We start from the raw sequence: 16554 nt of genomic DNA, 5'->3' as shown, positions 1-16554 counted from the left end.
TGCCCTTGAAATAAATGGTCAAAAGAAATGATCAATCCACGGATCATGGAAAACAAAAAATTCCAAATTTCTTATTACTGGTTGCTTTACATTATGACAGGCGGTCCGTTACACCAGGTACTCCGCGATGGTAAAAGGCAGGCAAAGCATATTTACTCGCTTTTATTCCCAAAATAAAAATCTTTTTTTCTCTCTCTCTTCACTGCATTTTTCTCTACTCTCCCTCTCTCTCTCTCTCAATGCAGACGTCTCCCTTAGTCTCCCCCTTCTCCACTTTGCGACCTGTAATCACACCTCTCTGCCATTTCCCTTGCCTTCAAACCCTAAAATCTCAACAATCTCATTCCAATGGCTTCTTCTTAAACAATTGTTTCTGTAGCACCCAAAAATGTCCTCACGCTGTTAAATTTAGCATATATGCAGAGGCCACACCATGCCATATCAGTAATCATCAGATTTGTCACCGGTTTCATGGCGATGCTGGCCTTCGGAAGTGTACAGATGTTTCCACTTTGGGTAATCTCTGTGTTGATATCGTTCTCAACGTGCCAAGCTTGCCTCCTGCCTCTGTTGAGGAGAAGAGAGAATACATGGGCAGGCTTTCTGCTTCGAAGCCGGATATGGTTAGAGATTGTTTCTATTTATGTTCCACTCGTCCTGTTTCTCTGTCTTCTCACTCTTCCTCTTTCGGTCTCTCTCCCTTCCTTTTTTGCTCTCTCTATTAGGATCCTTTAGGTTTAGTTGTTTGTTCTGTTTTCAAAGTTTGTTGTTGCGATGGGCATTTGATGGCATCAACGTTTTTAGAAATTTGATTTCTCTCTTCCACCTTTGGGTTTCAAGAACTTGGCTGTTTATTTTGCTTCCTCCATTGTTTAGTTTGATATTGGCATTTGATAGCTTGATATTGGCATTTGATAGCAGCAAAATTTATAGAATTCATATTACTGCAGCTTTCCATGGTGAGGAAGAGGGCGAAGCTTGAAATTGTGTTCACTTTTTAAGAAATTTTTAAGTAGAAAAAGAAAGGCTCTGCTATAATGTCTGCAACTGAGAATGGAAATAAAGAATTGGTGCTTTAAGTTGGACTGGAACTCGTGGGGATTGCAGATTATTATTATTTTGGTTAATTGGTGACTAATTATATGATTAACTCTTTCTCAAATAAGCAAATTACTGTTTCTTGCCTTGTTAGTTGTATAGGGATTTTCATTTCTTCTTCTTTGGGTTGTTTGGAATCGTTCAGGTTCTTTTTACTACATCTTTGGGACTCCATTTTCCCATGGACCTACTTGGTATTCAATGTTGGAATTAATTTTTATTGTCTTTTCCATTGATGGGTATAAAAACAGAGACAATTATGTTCATTGGGTTGTTTCGTTACACAGAATGAGTATCCATTGTTAGGGTGTGTATGAACAATGTTACAAAACTGTGTGCAAGTCATTTGGTTTCAGTGCTAAAAATGCTTCAGTGGAATGCTATGGAGTATGGAGAATATTAGAATATTGAATAAAGTGAATATTTCAGCAATAGAACATAAAACAAATTTAGCCAATTTAAGAAGCATCTCTTTTTCTCATGTGCATTTGGTCTCATTAGAATAAGTTTGTTTATTACGAGCTGCTTCTTGTGGCTCAAAGTTTACTTGCCTTTAGTTAGATTCTTAATCATGATAGATGCTTCCCATAGATGCTGTTTCTAGGGTTCAGGGGTGTTGATAAAAAGGGCCATATGCTTTATCATCCTTTCCATTTATGATTGTGATTGAGTCGTTTATTGTGCTAGTGTTGAAGGTGCAGATGGGTGTGTTACTGGGCATGGGATGGAAACAGGAGACCTACAATTTGAGATTAATATACAGACATTGGTGAGGGTTTGGTACATCAGGCCCTCAATATTGGCCTGGGGTACTTCTAGTAAGGTACTAGTTGTAGTAGAGCAATACTGATGTGCTTAAGGACAAAGGTTGATATGGAAAAGGTGGATTTGGTGGTAAGCAGTACTACAATGTGCTTGTGTTGGGCGTCCCTTGATCTCCAAGAAGGGATCTTTGGGATCCTATTCATGAGGATCTGGGCAAAGGCTTGTATGCACAAAGATGTTTGTTCATTAGAGGTAGGACGAGTATTATTTTTATGAGTATCGCTAAACATAGAACTACTTGGCTTTAAGCCACTTTGGAAAATCTTCATCTTTGTTAAGTCTTCCTCTAGGAATGCTCATGGTAAAATTAAGAGAACAAAAAACTTAAAAGGAATTCTCTTGGGGACTCAAATTGCAAACCATTAGTCCTATGCAAACATTTTAGGACATCTCCCAAAAGAGAGAGAGAGAGAGAGAGAGAGAGAGAGAGAGAGAGAGAGAGGATGAACTTTGAACTGATGATGGAGATTATTTAGAGGAGAGGTTTGATAAAAGTGGATTATGTGCGGTTGATGAGACTTTACTGCTTAGGTGAGTTTGGTGCTCAATAGGCAATATGATATATATGGAAGAACACTTTGTTAGAGAAATATGTGTGGGAAGATTTGGAGATATGGGAAGGGAATTGGAGAAAATCTAGTAATGCATTGATGGTATTGAATGCCATTAGAGATCCATGGAGACTATGTGGATGAGGTTTGGTTTCGTCATTGGCAATGGCTTAAGTAACTTTTTTGGACAATGTCTTAGAACTCAGCTCAGCCGTGGAAGTCGCTCGCCAACCTGGCTGAGTTACTCGGGTGAGTCCAGTTCGACTCATCCGAGTCCATGCCAAACTTGAAAATGGTCAAAAGGAAAAGTTAAATTAATAAGAAAAATCCTTAAAAATCTGTTAACATGGGGTTGGGGGGGGGAAGAAAATGATAAACAATAGAAAATGTATGTAAGAGATGTGAAAAATTTTTCAAAAAAATGAAACACTGTTTAAAGATCATTTCCTCAAGAAATTGTGAAAATAAAGAAATCATCATAAAAAAATAAAAAAAATATAAAACCCTTAAAAGTATAAAAAAATAATCCAAGTCATTTAGAATTTTGAAATCACGGATTAAATCATTTAAATCAACTCTGATTACATTAATATAAAATTTATAGTGATTATTTACTCCTGAGTTTTGAGGGGACTCAGGCTTGGAAACCTGGCAAGCCTGAGTTACTCAGCGAGTCCGAGTCAACTTGTCTGAGTTGTAAAACATTGCCTATGGAGAACCTTGAGGTTTGGAGTGGCTGGGGAGCATCTATAAATTGAAATATAATTGAGCAAATAGCTATCAGAAAATAAATGAAGAAATATATTAACATATGTGTTGATATATTATTAATACATTATAAGAATATGTATTCCATTTATATTTACATTAGTCAGTCACATGCTTTTCTTTTGTTTTGGGTTATCCAATTGTTTGATCCACTGCATTCCCCATATCTATATGGATGAACATATACCTCAAGAATGCTGAAAAAGTTAAATTTTACAGTGGTCTTCTGATATATTATTTAGTGCTATAAATACAGATTGTTCATGTATACCTTTTTTTGCTTTATATTCATTTTCCCAGTCTCAAGGTTTACAAGGATGGTTTTTTAATAGAAAAACTGTGGAAATGAAACTTTGGCCTTTGATAGCATCTTGCATTTGTGAATTTGAAGAGCCACAGATGCATGCTTTTCTGTATCTGCCACATGAAAGGGATCCTTGAATGAACTCTGTTCATGAGTAAAATTATCTAGGGGATTATCTTCTCCCTTCTTTCTTGGGACAGGCATTCTGACCATGTGTGAAATAGCCTTAATAATGGTTGCAATTTGAGTGATGATCACTGAACCATCAGAGAGACTAGTCAAACATCGATGCATGAGATTCTAGTTCCTCGTGATTTCAAACAATGAGTTTTACATTTTCACTGTATCCATACCTATTTTATGGACTTGCTCTTTAATTTCTTCTTTCTTGTCTCTCACCATCCTCTATATATATGGCAAGCATGGAAGACTCTCAGTGAGTTTTTATCAACTTAGGAAGTGAATAATGCTTGGTTATGCACATCTTTGTTGACTTGTTCTGATCCCTTGTAGAAATACTGGGAAGCTGGTGGTAACTGCAACTTGGCAATAGCTGCAGCTCGGCTTGGGCTCTGTTGTGTCACTCTTGGTCATGTTGGTCATGAAATTTATGGAAGGTTCCTACTGGATGTGTTAGGAGATGAGGGTATTACCATGGTAGGAATGGATGGAGATACCGAACTTGGTGCAGAAAACAGTTCCTTCTATGAAACACTTATATGCTGGGTTTTGGTGGACCCTTTGCAAAGGCATGGATTTTGCAGGTACAATATTTTTTATTTTTTTAAGTTCTCCATTCAAGTTTGTTCTAGAAGCTTTCTTCTTCATGGTTGGGCATTATTTGACTATGCATCTTATGCCGTATAAAACTTTCAGCCGATCTGATTTTAGCAAGGATCCAGCATTCAATTGGATGATAAAACTATCAAGGAACGTGGAATTGGCAATCAGACAATCAAAGATATTATTCTGCAATGGTTATATCTTTGATGAACTTTCTCCTGATCTTATTGTCTCTGCAATAAATTTTGCAAGCGATGTGGGTACGTCAATATTTTTTGATCCTGGGCCACGAGCAAAGTCTCTTTCTAAGGGTCTACCTATTGAACAAAGAGCTCTTAACAAGTTTCTGGGGATGAGTGATGTTCTTCTTTTGACTGCTGATGAGGTTTGTTCATTTGTTTCATAACATGTTTTATTTTTAAGCTCAGCTTGAGCTCGGAACTCGGTCCCCGCCCTGGTCAAGTTACTCGGGAAAGTCCCAGTTGACTTACTCGAGTGTGCACTGAGCCAATCAAAGAGCCAAAGAACCCAGAAAAATAGGAAAAAATCCTGAGAAATTGGTAAAAATAAGGAGAAAAAATGATAAACAACACTAAAAGTGTGTAAAAGATGAGAAAAGAAGTTTTCAAAAGTAAAGAAAATTAGAAAACTGGTTAACGTTATAAAAAAAGAAAAAAAAAAGAGATAATCAGAGGAAAAAAACTAGTAAACATAGAACCATAAAAAGTGTATAGAAAACTAGTTATAACTCAATCAGAATTGATTTTGTAAAATATTAAAGCAATTATAAGTCCATTACAACCACTTATTTATCAATTATATATACCCCTGAGTTTGGAGGCGAACTCAGGCTTGCGCCCTGCCAAGCCCAGGTTATTCAGGCAAGTCCTATTCAACTCATCCAAGTCTGAAAACGGTGATATCTTTTGTTGGCATTGTGGTTGATAATGCAATTTATCTAAAGTTTTGTTTAATGAGATTTTGCTGAACTATGGCTCTTCATCCATACCTTGTCAATATCTTGTGGAGTGCCTATGTCGCTAGGATAACTAGAATTCATTTTTGTACGACGATTTTGTCAATTTCTTGTAAATGCCCTATTTTGTGCAAAACTAAGCTCAAATATTTGTTGAGGAAATTCAAAATAATCAAATATCATTGTTATCAAAATTCTTTGGTTACACATATCATGGTTTACTTACAAATAATGCATGTGACGTACCCATTTTATTTGAATTGTGGGTATCTACAATCATTGGTTCAGCACGTGTCATTTTCCATTCTTACTTAGCAAGTGATGCAGGGAGGATGGAGAAAAAAAAAAGCAAATCAGAAAAATAAAAATAAAAAATAAATTGTGTGAGAATATACCCCCCTCAAGGTCTGCAAGGGAGTCCACCCCGAAAGATTTTTTTACAAGACCCGAAATCTATTATTCCTCTCTTTTCTATTCTTTTTCTTGTCCAATGACATATTTATAGAAGAATGCCCTAAAACCTAGCTTGCTTCCAAAGAAACCCTAATCAATATTAAATTATAACCCTTTATCTACAGCTAAAACAAAGACACAAATACCTTAAAAGAAAACTAGAACCTAAACCTCAAGTTGAGAAAATAGTAAAATAAATAAAAAATAAAAACTCATTACATCATTCTCCTGGGGTTGAAAGAAGCTTGACCTTGAGCTTATGGAATTCGTAAATTTTCCATATATGTTTTCTCCACCTTGTTCAAACTAGAAATTTTCACCCTTTATCGGATTTTTGATTGTTGGACTTAATCCAACAAAACTTTGATGTTTGGTAACCTGACTGATGCCAAAATCTCTTGCAGTGTCCGCCATTTTTTTTTAATGCCCCACCACATCTACTTTTGGAGCATGTTGCGGTGTGTGAGCGAAGCTCGAATTGATGATCAGTTTTTAATTTTCCATTTCCACCTGCTTCATATTATTATTCCCCATGTTGCAATCTGCTTAGTAGACCTCATAGAACTTGTATTTGTCTGCCAAGACGTTTTGTTAGTTATTTTTTGGCCTCTCAATTATTTGATCCACATGCTCTATAACTAGATTGGTAGATGTTTGTGATAGCATCATGGCATATGGATCTCAAGGCCTCTTATAGCAATTGATGTAGGGAAGAGGAAGAAAGAAAAAAATAAATAAATAGGTAGAAGCTCTGATACCAATTGATGTAATGAGAAATAAAATAAAAATAAAAGATAAAATATAAAATGATGAGAGATTATACCCCTCTCAAGATCTGCAAAGGTGTCCACCCCAAAAAACAAATTTCTTCACAAAACCCAAAATAAACTTTTATTCTCTCATCTTTTTTCTTGCTCAATTACATATTTATAGAAGAAAATCCTAAAACCTAACTTGCTTTTTAAGAAACCCTAATCAATATTAAATCCAACCTTCGTATTTTAAAAAATAAACTTCCAGTTCTACCCCTCAATTATCTACAACTAAAAAAAGATAAAAATACCCTTAAAGAAAGCTAGAAACTCAAAATAAGCCCAAACCTAACATCGAGACAACAGTAAAATAAAAAATATAAAAAATACAAAAGCTCATTACATCAACAATTAAAAGCATTCTGACGCAGACCTTTTAAAAATATATATATTTTGAAGATGATATAATTTTTTATTGTATGCTCCTTATTATAAAAATTTAGGCATTGGTTATTTTCTATGATACCTAATTGGTGGGATTAGCTGAACCCAAATAGTTGGGATAAAGCTCGGATAATGAATGATGATGATGATCTACGTCATTGGATTCTATTATATGCTTTGCTTATTTTTTTCCATTTTCCCCTTGACATTTGGTTTGTTGACACAATGGTACCAGGCTGAATCATTAACTGGTGTGGCCAACCCAGTTATGGCTGGTCAAGAGCTAATCAGGAGAGGACTGCACACCAAATGGGTCATAATAAAACTTGGTTCAATGGGTTCCATTTTGATAACAAAATCACATATATTTTGTGCACCAGCTTTCAAGGTATGGTCATGTTGTCATGTCATATTTCCTTGGTTATATTTGTGTATGTGTGTGTGCTGAGAGAGAGAGAGAGAGAGAGAGATGTCGGTATGTTGGTTCCTTTTTATCATTCATCATCAATGTGATTGTTCAACAGGTTGATGTGGTTGACACTGTGGGATGCGGTGATAGCTTTTCAGCAGCCATAATCTATGGATTCTTAAATAATATACCAGAGATCCACACACTACTACTTGCAAATGCAGTAGGTGGTGCAACTGCAACAGGCTGTGGAGCAGGTCGGCATGTTGCCACATTAGATAAAGTGTTAGAGCTTTTGCGCGCCTCAAATCTATATGAGGAGGAGAGATTATGGAGTGAGTTAAATGATGGAGATGTTGATGGTATGGAGGTAACAGTGCTTCAAAAAACAGCAATTAATGGCTCAAGGGATCATTTAAATCGTATCTCTGTGAAAAAGGTTGTCGCAGACCTCTTGCCTCGGCTTGAGAATATGAAGGAAAGAACAATAGCGCCGTTAAGTTGAGAAGAAATGAGTCTAAGGAGCTGTAAGGGCCTTTGAGATGACGAAAGTCGTTCAAAAGGGTGGTTTGGGGTTTTTCTCTCCCATAGTGCTGGAGCCAGGTTTTGATTCATAATAAATGCTAGTGGTAGCTTCTCCTATGCTCCAGCCATGATTCTTTTGTCACTGATGCACTGAACCCGCCATCACGATTGATAGTTCCTGATGCATAGAGTATGTGGGGCATTGTGGAGTGCTATCAACCTTGAGAGATTTTGCTTATTGGTTTCAAGTACATTTATGTATTTGGCTAAATTGGGATTCCTGCTTGGGCTTGTTTAAGGTGTTAACAATAGCAGCATTATGTCCCAAGTTTGAATCCTGCCTGCTGAAGTGCCAAAAAATAATATATTTGAGTAAATTGGTTCTTCTTATGCTTCTTGTGTGTTATACACGTTTTTGTCCTTGAGTTTCATATGCTCTCTCTCTCTCTCCACACTTCGTGATACTGAATCTCTCTATAACCAAAGGCTAGTGCTTATGTATTGCAAAATGGAGTGTGAACTCCTAAGTACTTTTTGCCTTTTTGGGCTCGAGTTTGAATCAGTGAATATTAAAGTGCATAAAAGTTTGAGCTCTACTTTTTTTCTTTTTTTTGGTTTTATGAGCTGCTCCGTTTCCTTTCTGCAGCGTGGCTTTAGTTACCCATGGGGGAATACTTGTTGGTCCTGTTTAATATCCTCCTAAAATTCCGTAGTCCAAGAAGTCAAATTTTTGTGCATTATTATGCTCAGTTAGTTTTTTTGTTTTTTTTATTCTCAAAATGATGACATTGCTTTTATTTCAAGTTTTCAAGATCTGAAAGTTTAACATTAGTAATATAATACTTGAACCTCGTCTTAAAGTGATTATGAGGCGTAAAATACTTCGAGTGAATTTCGAATTTTCAAGTACTAATCATCCAGCAAGCTTGTGGAATTAGTGGCCAGAGTGAACTTGCTGGCCTGATGTAGAACTTCCATAGTGGATGTCGGATTTTGACAAAAAATGCAAAAAATAAGTATTAACCTAATATTCAAATTTTTTGCGAGATTTTTATAATAGCGGTAATTTAAAAGGATATGCACGTAAATTACTTTAAATTATAAATTTGGTTGTAGAATTGAATTCCATTTCCTTCTGCAGTTTTATGAACACTTTCTGTTCGGAAATGTATTATTCCACCCTTTAAAAGTTATATTCTGCATTCGACACTACATCCCCCGGATTTACTCCTGTGGCCGAACTACCTGAGAAAAAAGCCTTACTAATTTTAATGAATACCGCCTGTCCTTTTCTCAGGTGTGATTGGTAAAGTGTCTATGTCCATAGCTGGCTGCCATTTTGTATATTTCTTTCTTTTCAGTATTAGAGGTTTCAAAATTTTGTACATGGTTCAAAAACATGAGGTAGCATTCAATTATGGGTATTATTCAATGTTGTGAGATTCATTTAGGAGTCTTCGTCGGTTTAGTGAGAAAAACGAAGTAATTTGGTACTTCGGCTGATTCAAATGAAGACTTCGGATTTTTTTAAAAATTTTAATAGAAATTATTTAGATTTTATATAAGAGCATATAAAAAATAAAAAATAAATAAAAATTCAAAAATAAAAACAATAAAGAAAAAAAATTATAGATATTTCTTTGCTGGGGTTGAATTGGCCCGAAGCTGGATGAAGCTGACTGAAGCTACACCACAAAGCTTCGCTTCACTTCAGTCTAGTCTTAAAATTCGAAGGCTTCGACTTCAACTAAAGCGAAGCGAATCTGACAACGCTAATAACTATTATTTCCCTTGTTACAAACCTAGACCTCCTTTCGCTCACAATATTTGGTATTATTATTTTCCCTATTACAAATCTAGACCTCCTTTTGCTCACAATATTTGCGTGTGGGTCATCTATCAACTTTCCAAGGAAAATAAAATAAAAAATTTTAAATAAATCTTCAAATTTTGTTATGTTAAGGTGCTGACGCAAACACTCAGCTTTTCCTTTTTTTTTTTCTTTTTTTTTTTATTGGAGGTACAACTCTAGAACTCGCTGCGAAGGAGATCTTTCATGTTTGCCATTCTAAATAAGTTCTTCCTAAGATAGCATAGAATAAAAGCGCAATTTTGATAATTATGGAAACTATTTTGGATGACGTGGTCCTTTTATCTTTTTTCTAGAAATTTATCAAAATACATCCGATTGATTTATCATTTTACTTCTTTTTTCCCGTTCCAACTCATGCTTTGATTTGATTTTTGAAATTAAATTCAATGTTAAAGAGTTTTTCTCAATAATTTGACAAATTTATCTTTTTCTCAATGAATTTGCAATGAGTTACCATTAGTATATTCAACTTTTTACTCTATAATACATTTTATTATAAAATGAACAACTTATTCATCATCCTCATAATCTTTTTTTCAACTATTTAAAGTTGATTACACAAATCCTGATTGCGCTGTATCAAGGGTCATACCTTTTAATAAACAACTTAACTTATTCATAATAAATATTCAAGATATTTTCGAATAAATAATAATATCATGCACAATAGTTCAAACACGCACCCGAACTTCATTGAGCAATAGCTGAAACAGTTTAGTTTTTTTTTCTTGGGACTTGGAAGCATTAGTGTTCAAAATTTCAACAAATTGGCGTCTTAACTCTCGAAACGTATATACTCTACACCCGAGGTATGAGAATGGGAAGCTTGGCCAACTGATGCCTTCAAAATTAGCTCTTAACGGTTCGGATTGCTTCAAATAAAGCTCCACATCCTAAAATTATTTGCCAAAAAAAAACAAACAACCAAGTGTTGTATTCTTAATTTCTCCAAAACTATATAATAATTACAAGAAATGCCCATTCTATTTTTGCATATAACAGGTAAGTGACAAATTACGAAAAGGGTCTCAGGGTACCGTTGAGAGGGGGTGCAAAAACCCTCGAAATGTGAAGAAAAAGAGTGACGAAGGGTACATTTTTGACTGGACAGTTGCAATAGGGCTCTTATTTCCTTTAAATTTGCTCAAATACCCAAACTCTTTCCCAAAACAAGACAAAAGAGCCCATCCCCTCATAAATACCCTAAATACCCCTTAATTGTATGTATACATTTTTAGGGACCATTTGACTTGTGCCCTCTAATGCCTTTTTTTTACCACAAGGCACTCACGTGCAAGTAAAAATGTTTACATATATATAGGTAAAATCATTAAAATTTAGAAATTTTTTATGTAATAATTTTTTTTAATTAAGGACAAAGATTTAATTTATGGTTTAAAATAAGATAAGTATTAAACGCAATAGTTAGCAAATTAGCGACTATTAGTGCCTCATAGCAAGTTCGATTCCTAATGTTGAACTGTCTAAAAAAATAATATAAATCAAATAGCACCTCATGATATAGGATTTTTTCTTAAATTAATGAAGTCAATTTTGTTTTTTAAGTTTATTCTGAGGGACAAAAAGTGAAGAAAAATCTTGAAAAGGTAGAGAAGATTTGATATGGGACTAAGGAGTTACGGATAGTAATATTTTAAAAAATAGAACACACTATAGTTTTCCTCTCCATATCATTAATTAAAACACTATTAAATGTAACAAGGGGAATTATTTTTTAGTACAATTTTTATGTTTTTCTATTAGCTAGATAATTATTTTATTTATAATAAGCTAGGAAAACCTAAAGATAATAACAAATATCTGTTTTTTTTATCAGTAAAAGTATAAAACTAAGTTATTAAAAATAGTTGAAAAATAGAAAAGAAAATTGCAGAACAAGACAGTGTAGGGCTAGATAGGAATTAGTGTTTTTGTTTAGGCCGAAGCGAAGGGGTAGAGGGAGAAAGTAAGGTAGAAAGGGCAATCGTGCCGTGAGGGGAGAGGGCGACAGTCTGAGGGTAATTTCGTCATTTGACGAGGAGCCAATGGGGTATTTCAGGATTGATAGTGGGCGATCGATGGCCAATCCTGTTTTGACCTAAATTGCCCTTTCCCTTCTTCTCCCAAACCCTTGCCCTTGATCCTCTCTCTCTCTGCAACCCTCCCCAAATCTTCTCTCTCTACCCCTCTGCAACTCTTTCTCTCTCTAAAACCTCTCTCAGCCCTCTCTCTCTCTCTTTTGCCTCTCTCCCTCTCCTTAACGCCGTCAAGTCCATATTCCCTCCTGCTCCGGCCAAAATTAGGGTTCCGTTCGTACCAGCTCCTCCTCAAAGATCAGCAGAGGAAACTCTCTCTGAAGGTAAGCTTCTTTCAATGAACGCTTGTATTTTGGGTTAGGATTGGGGTTTTATGTTGCTCCTTACACGAATGGAGCGCTCTGGTTAGGGTTTCCAAACCATTGTTACATCCCCCCTCTGGTGCTCTGTTTTCCGTGCTTTGTTCTCTGCTCTCTTTTCTCGTTTGTGGGGTGTCTTTCTGTCGGTTTCAGCGATGGTAAGCTACGTTTAGGGTTTCCCAACCATTAAGAGCCTAGCATTACGCCTGAACTCAAGCTGTCGAAGCCTTTTGAACCTCTCTCTAATGGCAAACCATGAATTAGGCCGAGCTCAGGGCCATGACCTCGCCCTAGGTCAAGACCATGACCTAACTGTGGGCTCCGACCACCACATGACCATTGCACCTGACCATGAGCTCCCTGACCATGAACTCGATCATGCCCATGAGCTATCCGTCGGGCCTCAGGGCCACGAAGACCTCTCTGTGGTTCACGGCCAGGCCCATGGGGACCTCGTGTCTGCCCAGTCCCATGAGCTTGCCATTGAGGCTGTTCAACAAGTAACCCCCGTTCAACCAAGGATAAGCAGTCTTGATTTAGCAATTGCCCAAAACCATGACCTTACAGTTGGTCAAGAATTCCCTGATGTTAAAGCTTGTCGGAGGGCTCTTAGAGATGCAGCAATTGCTCTCCATTTCGAGATACAAACTGTGAAATCAGACAAAACTAGGTTCACTGCTAAGTGTGCTAGCGAAGGTTGTCCATGGAGAATTCATGCCGCTAAATTACCTGGAGTACCCACCTTCTCAATACGAACAATTCACGAAGGTCATACTTGTGGTGGGATAACTCATTCAGGTCATCAACAAGCCTCAGTTGCTTGGGTTGCAAACTCGGTTGAAGAACGGTTAAGAGAAAACCCTAGTTATAAACCCAAAGAGATTTTAGAGGATATTCATAGGAGTTATGGGATTACCCTCTCGTATAAGCAAGCATGGCGTGGAAAAGAGAGGATTATGCAAGCAGTTCGAGGTTCTTTTGAAGAAGGTTATAGGCTTCTCCCTGCTTATTGTGAACAGATTAGGAGGACCAATCCAGGGAGTATAGCTGCGGTGTATGGAAACCCAGTCGATAATTGCTTTCAGAGACTGTTTGTTTCGTTCCATGCTTCAATTTATGGGTTTGTGAATGCTTGTAGGCCTTTGCTTGGGCTTGATCGTACACTTTTGAAGAGCAAGTATTTGGGTACTCTTCTTTTTGCGACTGGTTTTGATGGGGATGGTCAGCTTTTTCCACTGGCTTTTGGGGTTGTTGATGAAGAAACTGATGATAATTGGATGTGGTTTTTGTCGGAGCTTCACAATTTGCTTGAGGTGAACACTGAGAACATGCCTAGGCTCACGATCTTATCTGACAGGCAAAAGGGGATAGTAGACGGTGTCGAGGCCAATTTTCCTACTGCTTTTCATGGGTTTTGCATGCGCCATTTGAGTGAGAGCTTTCGCAAAGAATTCAACAATTCAACGCTTGTCCACCTCCTTTGGGATGCTGCCTATGCCCTTACTGTGATTGAATTCGAGGCCAAAATTGTTGAAATCGAAGAGATTTCAGCTGATGCTGCCTATTGGATTAGGCGAATTCCCCCTCGTTTATGGGCCACCGCCTATTTCGAGGGGACCCGATTTGGTCACCTTACAGCAAACATCACAGAGTCATTGAATAGTTGGATCCTTGAGGCGTCAGGTTTGCCTATAGTTCAGATGATGGAGTGTATTAGAAGGCAACTCATGACTTGGTTTAATGAGCGGAGAGAGACTAGCAGTTCATGGGTAAGTATACTTGTTCCCTCTGCTGAGCGCCGAGTAGCTGATGCTCTAGATCGAGCTCGTAGCTACCAGGTCTTGCGAGCCAATGAAGCTGAATTTGAAGTTATATCACATGAAGGGACCAACATAGTGGACATAAGGAATCGTTGTTGCCTTTGTAGAGGGTGGCAGCTGTATGGTTTGCCTTGCTCTCATGCTGTTGCTGCTCTCTTGTCTTGTCGGCAAAATGTGCATCGGTTTACTGAGAGTTGCTTCACTGTGGCAAATTATCGGAAGACTTATTCACAAACTATACACCCAGTACCTGATAAGACCCTGTGGAAAGAGTTATCAGAGGGGTCTCAAAATGGGGTGGCCAATGCAGTTGAAATTTCAATAAACCCTCCGAAATCTCTTCGACCGCCAGGCCGACCACGGAAGAAGAGGATTAAGGCTGAAGATCGTGGGAGAGTGAAGCGAGTGGTGCATTGCAGCCGGTGCAATCAGACTGGGCATTTTAGGACCACGTGTACGACGCCAATTTAGGGTTCTTTAGTAGTCTTTTTTATGGGTAATTGGGGTATGCTTAAATTTTTTTTGAACTTTTTTGGGTTTCTCTTCTTCCTTTTTTCCTGTGAAAAATTAGGGGTGCTCCATGTAATTGGAACTTGGATTAGCTTAGTATATGGAATTTAAGTTTCCTCTTCGTTCTCACCGATGGGTGTTTTTCAAATTTATACAAGGAACCGAGCATAATTGAGCACTTGAGTTGATGGCTTCAATATTGTATTTCAGTACTTCGCTATCAAAGTGCTTACATTGCGTATTTTGCACCCATGCCATGTTGGGGGCTTGTCCGAGTTCTGAAGCTTGGGATTGAGCTGATGATTCCATTCTGGTCAGTCATAAGCTGATTTATTTTCTTGTTTGTTGTATTGCTAGGTTGAATTTATGTATATGTGGTTAGTCCCCCAGAGAGTGGAATTACTCATCATCAAAGTTTCCTTTGGTTTTTGGTTTTGTAAAATGTTACTGCACTTCCCTTAGATAACAGTTGGACTGAAAATTCTGGCATAACTACCATAATGGGCTAGTCTTCATTTCGGCTTTATATGCTGAGTTCAAAGAAATATTACGAGTCGAATGGGTAAAAATTTGGGGAGACTTGAGTTTCCTCTTCAATCTATTCCAAGTGACATTCTTTTAAGTGACGATCGCTATCATGGGTTGACCCAGAATAGAACTATTTATTTCTTCTGTTCTTACTTACTTAGCAGAGAGGAATGGATTTCATTTTCCATCGCATCCACTCTCTGTTCTGATGTATGATACATTTTAGGTGATGAATGACTTTGAAAATGATATCTGTACTGTTTGGTTCTAATATATCAGAATGTGGTTCATACAAGTAAATGCTATTGTATGGTGTTATTTTGTATTGTGTTATATTTTTGTTCATTCTATGCTTAACTCTCTAAGCTAAGATTCGTCTTTATTGAAACACTTTAAAGCTAAGTTGCTTTCTTGAGATATTTATGCTAATATCCCTCCAAATTAGCTTTTTTTTAGAAATCCCCTCAAAAAGTTTGTTTTTCCATCCACACTCGTTTTTTTAAAAAAATTCTGTTTTTAAAATTATCTTTATTTTGGGCCTTGAAGATTAACCTAATGATCCAACTTTAGCTAAGAGAAGGTTATCATTCATATTAGCGTTTCAAACCTTAACTTTGAACTTTCAAAATCTGATGCTTTGATCTTGATGATCAAACGTTTCAAACCTTAATTTTGAATTTTCAAGATCCGATGCTTTTACTTAGTAGTGCAATGTTTATCTTGCCCTTACCGATATGGAAAAATATCGGACTTTCAAGGTCCAAAACTTGTTTTGTTTCAAGTTGAAGTTAAGACTATTAAGTTAAACATTAGATCTTAAAGGTCCAAAGTAGGAGTAATCTGTGAACAATTTTTTTAAAAAAAGGTATGAATGTAATAACCGATATTTTAAGAGTGTTTATTTAAGGGTGCAGTTAGCATATAGATGCATATGTAGCTGTAAAGTTAAGGTGCATCTTCAAATTTTATCATGGTATATAATTTTGATGTAAAATGGTTTTAGGATTATCTCAAAATCTATTTTTATCTCTAATTATAAAATTTTAAATTTCAAACATGGTTAAAATCAAGTAGATCTATAAACATATGAACATCTTGAAAATGGACGGTGTAGATAATATTTTGTAAAATGCACAATTTTTTAGACTTAAAATCTTTTTATTTTGGGTGCGGTTTGTATAGAGCCTAGGCTCTAAACAATCAAATTAGAGCCTACCTTCAAATAGTATCAAAAAATGTGGTTTCAATATTGGAAAGCTTTGTGATAGCCTTAAAATATGTTTTATATTTATTTATACAGTTTAAAGCTTCAAAATTTGTGTAGACAGATCTATGAAAACTTGAAAATCTTGAAAATTGACTGTCCAAAAATGTGTTACAAAATACACTATTTTTAAAATTTGAAATCTATTTTTTTCTCATGTCCATGCTTCTTAATGTCGTGGTGATCAATTTGAAGATATTTGAACATCAAAACAACCTCTTCTAGTAAAATTTTTGAGATAGGCTCATATTTGATTGTTTAGAGCCTCAGGCTCTA

General features: G+C 36.5%; 2 protein-coding genes across 2 annotated transcripts; both read left to right on the top strand.

The window, feature by feature from the left end:
• The first annotated feature begins 483 nt into the window (after window positions 1-483).
• Window positions 484-8282, top strand: LOC18429469 (pfkB-like carbohydrate kinase family protein). Its single transcript, XM_006838755.4, has 5 exons — window positions 484-623; window positions 4060-4310; window positions 4423-4714; window positions 7190-7342; window positions 7479-8282. The coding sequence occupies exons 1-5, from the start codon at window positions 591-593 to the stop codon at window positions 7866-7868; spliced, it is 1119 nt and encodes a 372-aa protein (XP_006838818.2). The 5' UTR covers window positions 484-590; the 3' UTR covers window positions 7869-8282.
• Window positions 8283-12098: 3816 nt separating this feature from the next.
• MUG3 (MuDR family transposase) lies at window positions 12099-14967 on the top strand. Its single transcript, XM_006838754.4, has one exon. The coding sequence runs from the start codon at window positions 12402-12404 to the stop codon at window positions 14445-14447; it is 2046 nt and encodes a 681-aa protein (XP_006838817.1). The 5' UTR covers window positions 12099-12401; the 3' UTR covers window positions 14448-14967.
• Window positions 14968-16554: the final 1587 nt, after the last annotated feature.

This window comes from Amborella trichopoda, chromosome 3 (assembly GCF_054954075.1).
Source record: "Amborella trichopoda isolate Santa Cruz 75 chromosome 3, AtrichopodaSantaCruz75HAP2 v2.0, whole genome shotgun sequence".
Classification (NCBI taxonomy): domain Eukaryota; kingdom Viridiplantae; phylum Streptophyta; class Magnoliopsida; order Amborellales; family Amborellaceae; genus Amborella; species Amborella trichopoda.
Note: the sequence above shows the minus strand (reverse complement) of the source record. Positions and strands in the feature narration are given on the sequence as shown.

Bases quoted from the DNA above. Each gene is read 5' to 3' on its own strand.
- LOC18429469 (XM_006838755.4), top strand. From the start codon at position 591: ATGGGCAGGCTTTCTGCTTCGAAGCCGGATATG. The intron at 4,715-7,189 runs GTTTGTTCATTT...CAATGGTACCAG, and splicing joins TTCTTTTGACTGCTGATGAG to GCTGAATCATTAACTGGTGT. The intron at 7,343-7,478 runs GTATGGTCATGT...ATTGTTCAACAG, and splicing joins TTTGTGCACCAGCTTTCAAG to GTTGATGTGGTTGACACTGT.
- MUG3 (XM_006838754.4), top strand. From the start codon at position 12,402: ATGGCAAACCATGAATTAGGCCGAGCTCAGGGCCATGACCTCGCCCTA.